This window comes from Trichosurus vulpecula, chromosome 4 (genome assembly GCF_011100635.1).
Source record: "Trichosurus vulpecula isolate mTriVul1 chromosome 4, mTriVul1.pri, whole genome shotgun sequence".
NCBI lineage: Eukaryota > Metazoa > Chordata > Mammalia > Diprotodontia > Phalangeridae > Trichosurus > Trichosurus vulpecula.
Window position 1 is genome coordinate 113,614,413 of NC_050576.1, and position 15,160 is coordinate 113,629,572.

The 15,160-nt window shown below is 43.0% G+C and overlaps 1 protein-coding gene across 1 annotated transcript in view; it reads right to left on the reverse strand.

Annotated features, from left to right (window-relative positions):
* Positions 1-1,806: 1,806 nt before the first annotated feature.
* The window catches only part of KCNH1 (potassium voltage-gated channel subfamily H member 1), a 515,719-nt gene continuing 502,365 nt past the window's right edge, over positions 1,807-15,160 (reverse strand). Inside the window, exon 11 of the mRNA XM_036756302.1 lies at positions 1,807-2,688. Coding sequence (XP_036612197.1) covers positions 1,831-2,688 — 858 coding nt within the window. The 3' untranslated portion in view covers positions 1,807-1,830. The remainder of the gene's footprint in view (positions 2,689-15,160) is intronic.

The window sequence follows — 15,160 nt, forward strand, 5'->3', positions numbered from 1 at the left end:
TACCCTGCGTCAAAGGTTTGAATATCCCAGAATCATCTGTGGGTCCAAAAGCCTGATATTTCCCTCTCCCTTCTTTACTCATCACCCCAAAATATTGCTGGAGGAAATCAATATTTAGGGAAGTAACTCCAGTTGCATTAGAAAGCCTCCAAGCATCATGGGATAAAGATCACAATTGTTGGCTGGGGTAGGGACTTCCTGCATTGATCATTAATATATGAGCCTGGATATGGGGCCCTGTTGGGACCGTAGACTGAGGCAGCTCTCAAACACTCTTATTCTTGAAATGCTGATTGCTTTTATCTTTTGAGGCTGAAAGTGAAAACATAATCCTTGAATCCTTCCCCCCTCTTCGCTTTCTGATACTATTTCTAATGTTGAGAGTATAAGACACAGGGGGTTTGGCTTTTCCAAAATATGTCCCACAATGACCTCCCACTCTGCACTGAGTCCATGTGGGGAGCCCAGGAAAGGCATCCCCCTTTCTATCTTCAACTGGTAATCATTCAGCTTCTGCTCGAATCCCTCCAGTGTTGGGGAACTCATTATTTGATGTGGTACTCCATTCCATTTTTAAACATCTCTTAAAGTTAACCTAAGAATTTCTGTTTATGAGACAGCAACTGGGGGACTTGTATCCCACAATGATTTCTGGCTAAGGACAAAGAAAGCAAAGGCCAATTCTATTGAGAATTATAACAAAAACGTAACATACATGCCACAAAATATTATCATCCTTAAAAAAAGTCAAATCTGGGTTCCTGATATTTTTTTATCTCCAATATATATATATATATATATGTAATTGTCCAAAAGGTAGAGGAAAGCAGACAGAGCTGCACCTGGAGATAGGAGTCAAATCAGGATCCTGGAATCACTGAGAGGTTCCCAGAGTCCCTATGAGATCTCCAGAAAAAAATAATGGCCTGCTAATGATCCTGGCTAAGGAGACTCTATCTCCCTACCTCCAACAATTGGCTCAGCTCAACTCTTTTGGAATGAGAGATCAGGGTTCTATGCAGGCATTCCAGAGCCTTGGGGGCCCAGAAATAGTTAGGAGATACATAAAAATCCAAGTCACTGTTTGCAGACCAAGAGAAACGGCTGGGGCCTGCACATCCCCGAGTAACCCACTGGGCTTCAGGCCCTGTGGCAAATGTCCAGGGCTTCATGATTCTAACCTTTGGTGGGAGGCACAACACCTGCATCTGTCTTTTGGTCCTGATCATAACAGATCAAAGGATAAAAGGTGTTCTGCCCTCCTGCCTGTTCCCTCCTTTCCCCCATGCTTGTTACAAATGATTCTTATGATATGAAAATATACTATGACACTGAATACCGGCTGTACAAATGTACAGGAAGGCAGCCCAGCAGGAAGGTGCTAGTGATTCTCGCACCCTCCAGAGTCTTTGGGGACTTGGCGAAGGAAAGGAAGGTCACATAGTTGTGAACACATTCCGAGCCACCCCCCTTCAATCCTCAAAAGGCTGATGGGTTCTTTTTTTTTCCTCTGTATTTCTTTTTTACAAATATTGTGGAAGTAAAAAAAAGTCCAAACTGAGGAGAAAAGGAAAATATTCTTTGAACAGTGTACCCCTCTTCCCAATTTGTGCTAAGACACTTCCAACACAACTGCCATCTTGCAGGGTGGTGGCAAATTCTTCTTTGTCCAGAGAGTGGGGGGCATGCTAGATTGACTGGGCCCTCACTGATTTTCCATCAATGAGAAAATCTTATTTTGAGAAGAAAATGTTAGCTCTATGCATGTGTTTCTGGAAGAGGGGTTGCAATGTTTATGTTTTTATTTTAATTTTTAAATAAATGGGCCTCTCAGCTTGCTCCAAAAATGTCTCTCTCTGATTCTGGGGACTGAGGCCTTGATATTTCAAAAAGCTCCTGGGGGGACTGAGAAGATCTTCTGGAAGTTAATATCCTTAGTATCTCAGAGAGCTGTTTTTCAATGTTCGCCATTTTATTGTTCAAGGCCTTAATATCCTCTTTCAGCTCATGCTTCACTTCCAGCAAGGTGGCCTGAAGAGTCTGCTCAGGGATGGGGTAGAAGGAATGCTTGACCTCTGCAAGAATAGGGCTGCGGTCCTGAGGACTCCTGGTCTCACCAACATTGTCCAAGCGCAAGTCACTTTTGGTGATGCCACTATCACAAGAGTCCGTCTTCTTTAGGGTGGCCTCCCCAGATGTCTTTGTCCTCTCGGGGAGTGTCTCCATCGACTCGGCCTTGGAGACTTTGTTCCAATCCTCCCCTTTCCCACAGGCATCTTTGAAACGAGCCCAACCTTTGCGTCGGGGACAATCTCCCCCACCCCCCTTGGGGCCCAGACCCTCAGACACAGGGGCATGTAGTTTGGCGTGGTCTGATACCCCTGAGGTAGATGCCGACTGGAAAGAGACAGGGGTGGCTGGGCTTTCCCGGACGGTGACGATACTGGCCTTTACTGCTGTGTGGTTGGCAGAGGAGTGCTCTGACAGAATGTTGCCCTTCTCCACATCCAGGTCATCCAGATCCCGGCCTCCCCTCTCTGCTGCCAGCCTGGCCTCCTTCTGCTGCCGGAATCTTTGGAAAAGCCTCCGGACAGGGTGGTCTGGGGGCAGGATCAGGGGGGCCTCGTTCTTCCGTTTCATTCGCTCTTCCTCTTCCCTCTTCACATCGCTGATCTTCCGAAACACAATCTGTAACAAGTAAAAATGACATGGGAGGTGTTTAAGATGGATGATGATGGCGGCCCTTAACAGCATGTCTACCCTCCCCCTCATCACAGGGGATCTTCAATCCACCCAGATGCTTTTAAGAGAATCATAGAACATTAGATCTGGAAGAAAATTTGAAATTTAGCTGGTCTAGACTAATTATAGTTGAGAAAACTCAGAATGATGTACCTATAATCATATGGCTAATAATAATTTAAAAATCAGTTCACATTTATATAGTGCTTTTAATTCACTATCTACTTTGACTCACAATAACTTTGTGAGGTAGGTGCTATTATGATCCCCATTTTTACAGGTAAAGAAATAGAGGTTTAGAGAGGTTAAGTAACTAGCCTAGGGGTAGGGAACCTGTGACCTCGAGGCCAGGTGTGGCCCTCTACATCCTCAAGTGTGGCCGTTTGACTGACTTGATCCTCTTGACTCCAAGTCCAGGGTCCTTTCCACTATTTGTTTCGTCATTTTTCAATTGTGTCCTACTCTTCATGAGCCCATTTGGGGTTTTCTTGGTAGAGATACTGGAGCGGCTTGCCATTTCCTTCTCCAGCTCATTTTACAGATGAGGAAACTGAGGGAAACAGGGTTAAGTGACTTGTTCAGGGTCTTACAGTTAGTAAATGTCTGAGGCTGGATTTGAAATGAGGAAGAGTAGTTTTTCTGACTACAGGCCTGGTGCTCTATCCACTCCATCTCCTAACTGCCCACTATACCATGTGTCTAAGTGAATTTATGGCTACCAAATAGCTAAGTGAGAAACCAACGACTAGAAGCGTTCATTAGGCACCTTCTTACTCAAGATACTGAAGAACTCTCAAGGAGGTGTCCCTCCATGTGTCCATTATAGATTGTAAATTCCTAGATATCAGGAAGCAGGTGGGAGGAATTCTCCCCTGGATATCACCTATTTGCAGGACCCAGAATCCTAAAATTCTAGAATGGGAACTCCTCCTAGGAATGTCTTCTCTCCTCTTTCCCACCGATCCAAATTTTAGTCATCTTTGACATCTGGTTCCTATTGTACTTCTTTCATGAAAACTTCCCAGCTTGCTCCAACCAATGGTGATCCTGCCTTCCTCTGAACTCGTAGCACTAATTTCTTCTGCCATCATTTTAGCAATTGGATTCAGCCTTGTGAAGTCTTGGAGTTGGCTAATGGATAAAGAGATGCACCTGAAATCAGGAAGACTCGAGTTCAATTCTGGTCTCAAACGCTTACTGGCTGTATGATCCTGGACAGATCCTTTACCCTCCCTCACCTGTAGTTTCCTCTTTTATGAAATGGGGATAACAATAGCACCTACCCCCTAGGTTGTTGTGAGGAGGAAATAAGAGAGTATTTATACCGTGCTTTGCCAATCTTAAAGCACTAAATAAACATTAGCTATCATCATCATCTCTGGCACTGTCTTAAATTGTTTAATTTTTCATAGGGGAGGCAGAATGTGGAAATGTGAGAGCCTATCACTTAAACATCAATTGGATAGTAATTAATAATAATAATAAAGTAGCATTTAGATCGTACATGTATAACCTATATCAGATTGCTTGCTGTCTTGGGGAGGCGGGAGGGAAGGAAGGGAGGGAGAAAAATTTGGAACTCAAAATTTTACAAAAATGAATGTTGAAAAGTATCTTTACATGTAATTGAAAAAATAAAATACTATTAAGAAAAAAAATAAAGTAGCATTTAGATAATGCTTTAAGGTAGGCAAAATGCTTTACATGCGCTATCTCATTTGAGCCTTGCAACAATTCAATGGGATAGGTACTATTATTGTCACCATTTTACAGATGGGTAAACTGAGGCTGAAGCTGGTTAAAGCAACTCGCCCAGCATCACCTTGCTAGGCAGGATTCAAATTCAGGTCTTCTTCACTCCAAATCTATCCATTGCATCATTTAGCTACCTCTAGGGATTTGGAGCATTTAATCAGGAAAAGAGATGGCTTGGTTGGGGAGGAAGTGAACCATAATGGCTATCTTTAAGTATCTGCAAGACTTTCATGTGGAAGCAAGATTCAGGGTGTTCTCTTTAGCCCCAGAGGACAGAACAAAGAGTGACAAGTGAATTTCTACCTGCTGGTCCTAGTTTGTTTGTTTCCCCTCCCCCCATCCCCCAGCCCCACCCCATTCCCTGCACCCCTCTCCCCGGGTCCTAATTGGAAAGGTTCATTTAGGCTTCCTAACATTTCGGGGGTAGGCTATGTTAAAGAAGAGATTTTCGTGTAGGTATGAGCTGGACTAGGTGGCCTCTGAGGTATGTCATCCTAATGAAATCATCCAATTAGAACCAGATTCAGGAGCCTAGTAAAAGACTTCCTACTGTAACATCTCTGATAAGTGGCCATCATGTTGCTACTTGAGTACCTGCAGTGATGTGGGCTCACGACCTTCCGAGGCAGCCCATTCTGTCTTTGGACAGCTTGAATTGCTACAGAGATTAATAATGACTCATTTAATTTTAAAGCTTACAAAATATTTTCCTCACAAAAACCTCTAACATAGTTTGAATAGTATCATCTCCATTTTATATTTGAGGAAATTGTGGGTTAAAGAGATTTTGATTTACCCAAGTTCCACTAACCAGTAAGTGATAGGGCTTAGGATTTAAATCCAGGGTGTGTTCCTTGTTTAAATATCCTATCTAACAAAACACATGCCCCAAGAAAGTCAAACAGAGAAAGAAAGGCCCCATTTGTGCCAAAATATTCATAGTAGCAATTTGGGGGTAACAGAAAACCCAGAAGCAACATCGGTTTGGGGGGATGGCTTAGTAAACAGCAATATTACTGCACTAAGGAAAGTGATGAACAAAAAGCATGGAAAAACCTGAATGAACTTTGGCAGAATGAAGTAAGCTGAGTAAGGAGAACACTATGCAGGATGATTTAAATGAATGTAAATCAATAAGAGTCTCAGCCTTTTTGGTCTTGGAATGCTTTTACACTTTTAAAAATTAATGAGAACTACACACCAAAAAAATTAAAAGTAGATAGAACAAAATCATAATGATTACTTAAATGAAAAAATATGAGAGGATACTCCATCCCACCCTTTTGTGGAGATGGGAGGTCCACAGGTGTTGCTAAATGTTACACATTTTTTTTGGACTTTTCCACTATATCGATCAGTTGTGCTGATTTGTTTTTCCCTCTCTAAAAAAATACTATTTGTTATGTGGGATGGCTCTCTGGGAGGGGGAAGGGAGGAGAGCTACTTGGGATAACTGTGCTGATGTAAGAAAGAAGATATCAGAAAAAAATTTTTTTAAATGAGAACCCAAAGAATTTTTATTTATGTTAATCATATCTATTAACATTTACCATATTACAAATTAAAATGGATAATAATTTCATCCATTAAAATTACAATTTAATTTATCTAAAATAATAAATTAATTACTTGTTAACATAAATATTTTATGAAAAATAATTATATTTTACAGAATAAAAAATTAGTATTATTGTAAAAATAGTTTTGACTTCTAGGGTCCCCAGAAAGAGTCTCAGGGAGCCCCAGAGATCTTCAGACCACACTCAGGAAGTGATGATAGAAATGAATAGAAAAGAAATCCAGATGACGAGTGATTTTAATGACCAATCTTAGCGTTAGAGAACTGATGATGAAACACAGCTCCCTCCTCTAGGTAAAGATGTGTGAAAGGGAGATTGGTGGCATACTCTGTCAGAAATGATCATAGCATCAGTTGGTTTTACTTAACTTTTTTTTTTTCACAAGAGGACTCGCTTGGTGTAGAATATATGCAGAAAGGACTATGATGTAAAGAACAAAAGACCTCAACAAAATTAATTTTTTTAAAATATTCTATCCAAGTGTTGCATTCAGTGATCCAGTCAGCAGACTAGTCTAGTGCCTATGAAATGACCATGGGTGCCCAGCGTTGGCTAGACAGGTTAGGTTGGGTAGCCCAAGCAAGGACTCATCAGCCTGTAGTAATAAAGACTGACCAGCCAGTGGGACCAACATGGTTAACTCCTCTTTTGAATACCAAAATATGTAGCCCATAGTCTTAAGAGACACCATCATGGAGTAGTAGATGGAGATCCTACTTTGAGGCCAAGAAGACCTGGGTTCAAGTCCCACATCTAATGTATAATGGTTTGTATGATCCCGGATAAGTTGTTCAATCTTGTGGGGCTTTATGGAATCGAATCAAATCAATTGTAGAGAAAGAGTCAACTTGAATTGGTAGAGGGATCTCCCTATGCCAATGAAATTGCAGATCTGGTCTCCAGTTCTGGCCAATTTTACTTTGAGGTTTTGGAGTTTACTTGCGAATTTCAAAAGAGGTAATGTGGCATAATAGATAGAGCAATGAACTTGGAAGATCTGAGTTTGAATTCTTCCTTAATTAATTATCAACTGTGTTAATGAATTAATCAATTAAGGATAACCTTAATTAATTATTAACTGTGTTAACCCAAGGTTAGTCTGTGTTAACCCAAGTCATTTAACCTGTATGGGTCTCAGTTTTCCTCATTCTTAGAATGTAAAATTAATATAATATAATATGATATGATATAAATATATAATATAGCATATATGATTATATATAATATAATTATATAACATATAATAATAACTAGGGTTACCATGTTAAATGAGATGATGTGCAATATAAATAGTATTTATTAGCTATTATTATTCATGTAACACTCCCTGTGAGCCATTTCCCCAACTTGCTGGAGTACTGGAAGATTGGGTCCCCAGAGAGTGGCTACTAAGCTGGTGTAGTTCCCGGTGAACAGCAGCACTCTTCTTTTCCCCCTACCCCCAGCCCCTCCTTGTCTCTTCTGGTAATGGCATAATACTCCATGGAGTTCAGTGCTTGCATGTAGTTCTTGGGGCTTTGGTACGATGCAGCGTCCTGAAGCCTTGCCACTGTCACAGGGGAGGGCCCAGGACCACCCAGGGATGTGCTGCGTCATCCCAGCCCTTCAGCACTGAGCCACGTTTCCCTGAACTGGCCAGGGGCCAGGCCCAGCACTCCATGGTGTGTGATCTAACCAGAACTGATTGGGAGAGGAGGGGAGAGGAGGAGAAGAGGACAGCTGCTGTTTAGTCCCCATTGTTTTAACTTTAGTCTGGCTTTAGAGAATGAAGTCACTCTGTGTGTGTGTGTGTGTGTGTGTGTGTGTGTGTGTGTGTGTGCGCGTGTGCGCGTGTGTGTGATGGCCATGCGGTGTACTTTATTCACATCTGTTCCAAGTTGAACAAACAGGGGCTGCAGTGTGAGTCATAGCCAGAGGACTTGTTAGCCAACCCCAGGCCCCATGACTCCATCTGTACTGGGATGGCCCAGGGGCAGATAACATAGCAACCAGGACCAAAATGCCTCTCAGAAAGGTGGCACAAGGCCCTGATGCCTGTCAAGAGCAAAGAGTCTGACCAGCTCACAGGGGAAACAGGCTCCTCCCCCAAGTGTTCTCTGTAGGTTTACACAAGAGGTCAATTTATATTTTAAATCAAATTCTTTTCCTCCATATAGCTTACAAAGGGTTTTTGCAAATATTGTCTCATTTGGGTTTTCTGATAATCCAGGGAAGGAAACAGGGAAGGTATTTTTACCCCCATTTTATAGATAAAGAAACTGAGGCTCAGCAGTCAGCTTCTTACATTCTAATAGTGTGTTTAGGTTTGGAAAGTGCTTTACTAGACACAAACCTATGAGGCAGTTGGTCAAAGTATTATTTTCCCCTCAGTTTGCAGATGAGAGATGAAGTGACTTTCCCCAAGATCACAGCTTAGTGATCAGCCCTTAGACTAGCCCATGGCTCTCAAATCTAAGCCTGGGACTCTTTTTTGACTAAGTCTTCTGTGATGTCACACAGCTTCAAGGGACAGAGTTGCCACAAGAACCCAATGTTCTTTGCACTATATTGTATTACTTCATACACTGAGCACTTCTAAAAGTGGGGTGAGGAGAAGCATTGCTTTGTAGATAGAGATCTGGACTTGAAGCCGGGAAGCTCTGGGTTCAAGGCCCATCTCTGACAGAAAATGGCTCTGTAACCTTGGATGAGTTAAAATCTCTCAGCGTTCTAAGCAAATCCCTGAGACCATAAGTTGCAGAGGACCCAATCTGTATTGGCAGAAGAGAAATCCATCCCTTGAGAGTTCCAGATGGTAATGAAACCATAGGGCCAGTCTTTAGCCCTTAATGTGAGGAACACCTGAATCAACCACAGTTCTTTGCAGTGATTTGTGTGAGATTCTGTCTGCAGATTTAAGAATCCAGGGACCCTTTAGTCTCCCATTCAAAGGTGTGTGTCAGGTGAGGCTTTGCATTCCCAAGAATTCATATTTGATTCCTAGTTCTAGGTCAGATCTGGGGAGAGCTTTTATCCCCCTGGATCATTTCTAAGGGGACTGCTCCGTAGCAATGGAAGGCATTGCTTTAAAAAATTGCTGCAACAGCCACAGCTTTGCCAGACCAGAAGGGGCTATAGATTTTTATCCTTTTGACACCCCGAGCCAAGGTGCATCAGAGACCTGAGTAGAATGCTGAATAGGGTATGACTCACTATAAGATGGAAAGAGACAAAGTCCCCAGACTGGGACCTGGGAGCAGGGGAGGGGACTTCTATATGCCCTTCAAGCTGCAGGGACTTTCTGAGTCTTCCACTTGGTTTGAAAAGCAATTCTTCTTGCATCATAGGTGAGTCAGGAAGAAACACTGACTCCTCCATCTTGGATTAAATGTAAAGTCACCTCTTTCAGGAATATCAGAGCCAGGGCAAAAACTGCATCTGTCACATCAGTGAGTCAGGACACCCACTGCATTACGTGCCTATTGTTTGCAAAGCCCTTATACTGTATTCATTGGGGAGATACAGAAGACGACCCAGTTCCTACCTTAAGAGATCAAATGAGATAATATTGGTAAGACATATTTGGCACAGTGCTTAGGACATAGTAGATGCTGTACAGGGTGTTCCTAAAGTCTGGACACATAGCAGTTGACGGCAATGTTGAGTTATTGCATCGAGTTCATGTGAATCTTGCAAAGTGCTTCAACCTTTGCATCACAAATGAATTGAATATGTTATTTGTTAATATTCTAATTACATAAAATATTGTTGAAAATTTTAATCATTTCATTTCTTGAAAATATGCATTTTCCCTATGTGTCCAGACTTTAGGAACACCCTGTATAATGGCTTATTCCCTTCACTTCTCCCTTTCTTTCTCAGTCTGATAGGAGAGACACACAGTTCCTGTCCTCAGGAAACCCCTGTCCAGTGGAGGAGACATAGTTCATCTCAGGGAGCTCCTCTTCTGATGGAGCCAGTCTGTGTAATGGGAGAGACATAGTCTTTGCCCTCTATAACATACACTCAGGAGAAAAGGAAAAAGAAGTATGAAGGTTTCCAATTTGAAGGACTGTTGGGCTTTGGAGTGTAGGTGAGTAGCCCTACTTCCACTCACTCTGACTAACTGGTTCCTAAGAGCAGGGGTACCATACTCCCTCAGGACTCTAAGGGTATCTCTGAGGCTTGGGATACAGAGGGGGCACCAGAGCTCTCCAGTGCACTTGTGCTACCATGATATCAGTCATATTTAGTCAGCCAGACTTAATTAACTTTGGATAAATGGTTATGTACTAAGGTGGGCAGCTAGGTGGTGCAGTGAATAGAATGCCCTCCCTGTAGTCAGGAAGACTCATCTTCCTGAGCTCAAATCTGGTCTCAGATACTTACTAGCTGCGTGACCATGGAAAAGTCACTTAACCCTGTTTACCTCAGCTGGAGCTAGAGAAGGAAACAGCAAACCACTCCAGTATCCTTGCCAAGGAAAGGACCCCAAATGGGGTCACGAAGAGTTGGACATGACTGAAAAGCAATGGAATAACAACACTTAGGGGGCATGCTAAGAATGACTGGAACGCAACCTCAGCCCTAAAGCCTGTGATTCACTCCTCAGTTAGTACATACAAGGTCCAGGGTAAACAAGGCTCAAGCTTAGAGAGCTTATGTGGCAAAGGGTTAATTCACCGCTCCTGGTTGCTGGAGATCTTTTTCTCCCTTCTGTGGGTACTGAAGATGTTCTCTTTAGTTATTTTTGTAGCTTCTTTGCCAGGATGTGGAATGTTCCTGTAATTTATTTTGTTAGGTTGTTCAAATATTGCTTCCTTTGAAATAGCGGGTCTTCTGGTTGGTCTGGTATAAGAAACATTGGGAGGGCGTGTCAGGTATGGTTTTGATTGGATGCTAACTGAAAGACTGCCTTGAACCTGTGGCACATTTCAGAAGACTCACCAGGGAAGGATGTCCTTAGCACCGAGAACTTTGTCTGACACAGAACAGGCATTTATTAGTTGTTGAATTAAATTTAATCATATTTTCTGAGAAAGAAGAGAGCAGAAGGACACAGCATCTCAGAAATTTGTCCACACTGCTTTGGACAGTTTTCTTTACTCTTCCTCAGGGGCATCTTGGGCCTTTTTCCAGGAAATCTGCCTCATCATTTCCCACTTGACCATTTTCCTGGACTTCCTGATTTCCAGAAACTCATCATCTTGTGAGATGAAGTCAGCTCTGAAACACATACCTCCACAGAACCTCCTGTACCTGGACCCCCTCCCTGCCTCTGGTTGGAGAGCATGGGCATTAGAAAGCTCCTCTCAGATTCTCAACCACTTGAGGGCACTCGGGTAATTCACCTCTTTATTTCTGATCTGGTTGCTTTCTTGGACTTCATGATCTCCAGAATCTCACCATCTTGCAAGATGAAATCAACTCTGAAACACTCATCTCCCCAGATCCTTTCTCACCTGGCTGTTGGACTTCATCATGTCTTTGCTGGGTATCTCCTCTCTTCCCTCCTTTTCAGCTTATTAGCCTATGAGCTCCTCAAGGGCCGGGACTGTCCCATGCCTTTCATTGTATCCCCAGCCCATAGCACAGTGCCCAACACATAGTATAAACTTTACTGTATAAACTTTATACACACATGAATACACACACACTTACATGCACATACATGAATATATACACACAATACATACATGTACATATTCATACATACATACACGTATACATATGCCATACATATATAGTACACATACATATACACATATATACATACACGCCTATATGCACAAAATATACGAGCATATTTATGCACACAGATATATACATATATTTGATACCTAGTAAACTCTTTGTGCCTTCCTGCCTTTTTTCCCCCATAATTCACAATATCTCTGCTCAGCCTAACCACAGACTTTCTTAGCTGGACACTCACGTATCTGGAGACAACATTACACTTACAACCATCTCCCTGATGTTCACAGCAGAAAAGGAAAAGATGCTTTGTATCTCAACATTCACTATCATTCTCATTTCCTCAGTTGTTTTTTGAGGAGCATTAGAGCATTTGCTGGGGATAGTCGCTGCCACACTGAAGGCCGTGTGTTTTCGAGGAAAGTCAGTCAGCTGGGGCACAAGGTTTGGATGAGAAGCACAAGCACAGAACGTAACGGGGGGAGGTGATCTGTACTTTGGCTTATTCTATTGGGGAAAAAACAAAAAAACAAAAGCCTAGTGCTTGGGCCTTACTGGAGAGAGAGCAGGTGCGTACTGAGAGCTACAAACAGAACAAGGGGAGCGGTGGGCCGGCTAGTTGGCGTTTTCCAAACGCCTAATGCAGGAGATCTTTTCAAATCAATGTCTGCCCCCAGCCCCCTGCCCACCTTTGTTCTCTGCTGAACTGAGAGGTGCAGATCCAAGGCTCAGTTCCAGTTCCACAGCCCTTCTCTGCTGGGTCCCCCTGCCAAACACATCATCCATGAGCATGCACAGCGGTGTAGTGAGGCTACTATACTTCTCTCCTCGGGAGCAACTTTACCCAAATAGCTTTAAACCCAGCTGCTAACATGCTATACTTCTGCTTGGCCACAGGAGTAGTGATAATAATAATATTTATCCAGAGCCTTAGGGTTTATAAAGCACTTTATAGATATACACGCATATGTGTAATGTGTGTATGTGTGTGTATATAATCGGATCCTCACAGCAGCCCTTTGAGTAGGGTCTATTATTATTCCCATTTTAGAGATGGATACAATAAGGTGGTGCCTACTTTGCTCTTTGCTCTACTGTCTGTACTGAAATCATAAGTAAGTAAATATGACAGTAGACAGTCCAGGATCAGAGAGGTTGTTACTTACCCAGGGTCACACAGCTAGTAAATGTCTGAGGTGGGATTTGAATTCAGGTCTTCTTGACTCCAAGTCCTGTGCCCTGTCTACTACTGTGCATCTATGGATACAGCGAGGTTGGGGCTGCTCTCTAGATCTATGGCACTGGAAGATCACTGGATTTAGAGTAGGAAGAACTGGGCTTGAATCCTAGCTCTGCCATACTCTACCTGTGTGACCTCGGACAAATCACTTACTCTCTCTGGTCCTCAAGTGTCTGATCTGTACAATGGGCAGGTTGGATGAGATGGTCTCTGTGGTCTCGTCCTGCTCTAACTCTATTTCCCAATGAATTCCACCCCATTTCTTTTTTTTTTTTTTGCTTTTTGGCAGGGCAATTGGGGTTAAGTGACTTGCCCAAGGTCACAAGCTAGTACATGTGTCAAGTGTCTGAGGCCACATTTGAACTCAGGTCCTCCTGACTCCAGGGCTGGTGCTCTACTCACTGAGCCACCTAGCTGCCCCATAAAGCTTCTTTTTTCCCCCTTTTTTGGAGAAGGGAAAACTGGGGTTAAGTGATTTGCCCAAGGTCACACAGCTAGTAAGTATGTGAAGTGTCTGAAGCTGGATTTGAACTCAGGTCCTCCTGACTCCAGGGCTGGTGCTCAATTCACTGCACCACCCAGCTGCCCCTCTACCCCATTTCTAAAGGCCTTAGCCCCAAGAGATTCCCCCAGAGGATGAAGGTCCTTCATGAGGATGTGGCTTGTTGATAAACTGGTCACCCTGGGCCCATTAAATCAATAGAACCAAACAGCACAGGAGACGCTGGCCAGCAGTTTTCTGTATGCTCAAGTCTGACCCTTACGCATGGTGTACACATGCCTGTTCATACACCCAAGCCCTGCTTCTAAGACACCTAGGAATGATGCTCTTAACAGCAGAAGCAGAAGCCCTCTTGGGGTCTGTTAGCCTAGAAGTTTTGCTGAAGTACCGCAGCCACAAGTTAAGAGGATAGGAGAAATGCCATCAGGATTTTTAAATTTTGTAATTAATATAATGGGATGCTATAAAGCAAATAGATGGACAAATTAGAGAAAGACCTTCAAGAAATGACGCATAACAAAACATATGCAAAATACAAGCAAAAACAAGCAAACAAACCCCAGAACCAGGAAAAATGGAATACATGCTAACATGGTCATATAAGCCAAAGATCAGATACAAAGCCCTAATGGACACGTAGAGGGAGGGACTGAATAAGTCATGATACTCTATGCAAGTTCTGATGTCCTTTCTACTGATGCTCCCTCAGGTACCATCTTAGGACCTAAAAGCAGGACAGAGGCTTTTTTCAAACTTGTCTATTTATAAGAATATGTCATGTTTGTAAGGGGCTCTGAAGTTCAGCAAGAGAAAAAGACAAATAATTTGAGTCAATCTGGCCTTTTGGTTAAGGGAAAGCTACAGTAAATCCCACGCTCAGAAATGATACCAATAATAGGAACCATCCAAAAGTGGGATGGGTTGCCTTGGAAAGCAACGGGTTCCTACTCTGTAGGGGCCTTCAAGCCCTTGCTGAATAGGTGTGGAACAGAAGAGGTTTCTTTTTCAGGTATGTGTTGAATTAGATGGCTACTAAGTTCCTTTCCATCTCTGTGATTCTGTGAACTGAATTCTAAGTATTATAATCATATGGATCCAAGATGATCGCTGCTGTCTGAGTCTCTCTGAAAGCTGGCCCCCTGCCACAGACTCCTGAGATTCCTGATTCCACACTCTGCAGCCAATTCTGTAGTCAGCTTGCTGGCTAGTCTCCCCTCTGCCCTGTGCCTGAGAGGCCAGAGAATCACCCAGCCTTCACTCTGGGCAAACTCTCCCACACAGTGACGTCAGGCAGGCTGCTGGCCCCGCTGGAATGTGTCAACCAGGCCTCGGCAGGCTCTGTGTGACGTTGCCTCTGTTACAGCTTCCTGACCTCGCCAGCCTCTGCCTCGGTAACTCAGCCCCCGTTTTATGGCAGAGTATAACACATCAAGATGAACAAACTGGGTCTCTTAAGAAACATAAAGTATGAAAAACAAACTGCAGATGAATTGAAATGATAACACTGTTTCCAGCTGGCCACTTAAAACCCTCACTCTTTAAACCCCTGTTTTGGCCACTTTCCTTAGAGGAAGCACGTGTGTGTGTGTGTGTGTGTGTGTGTGTGTGTGTGTGTGTATGTGTGTGTGTGTGTGTGTACACACAGACAAAATACATGCATACCTATGT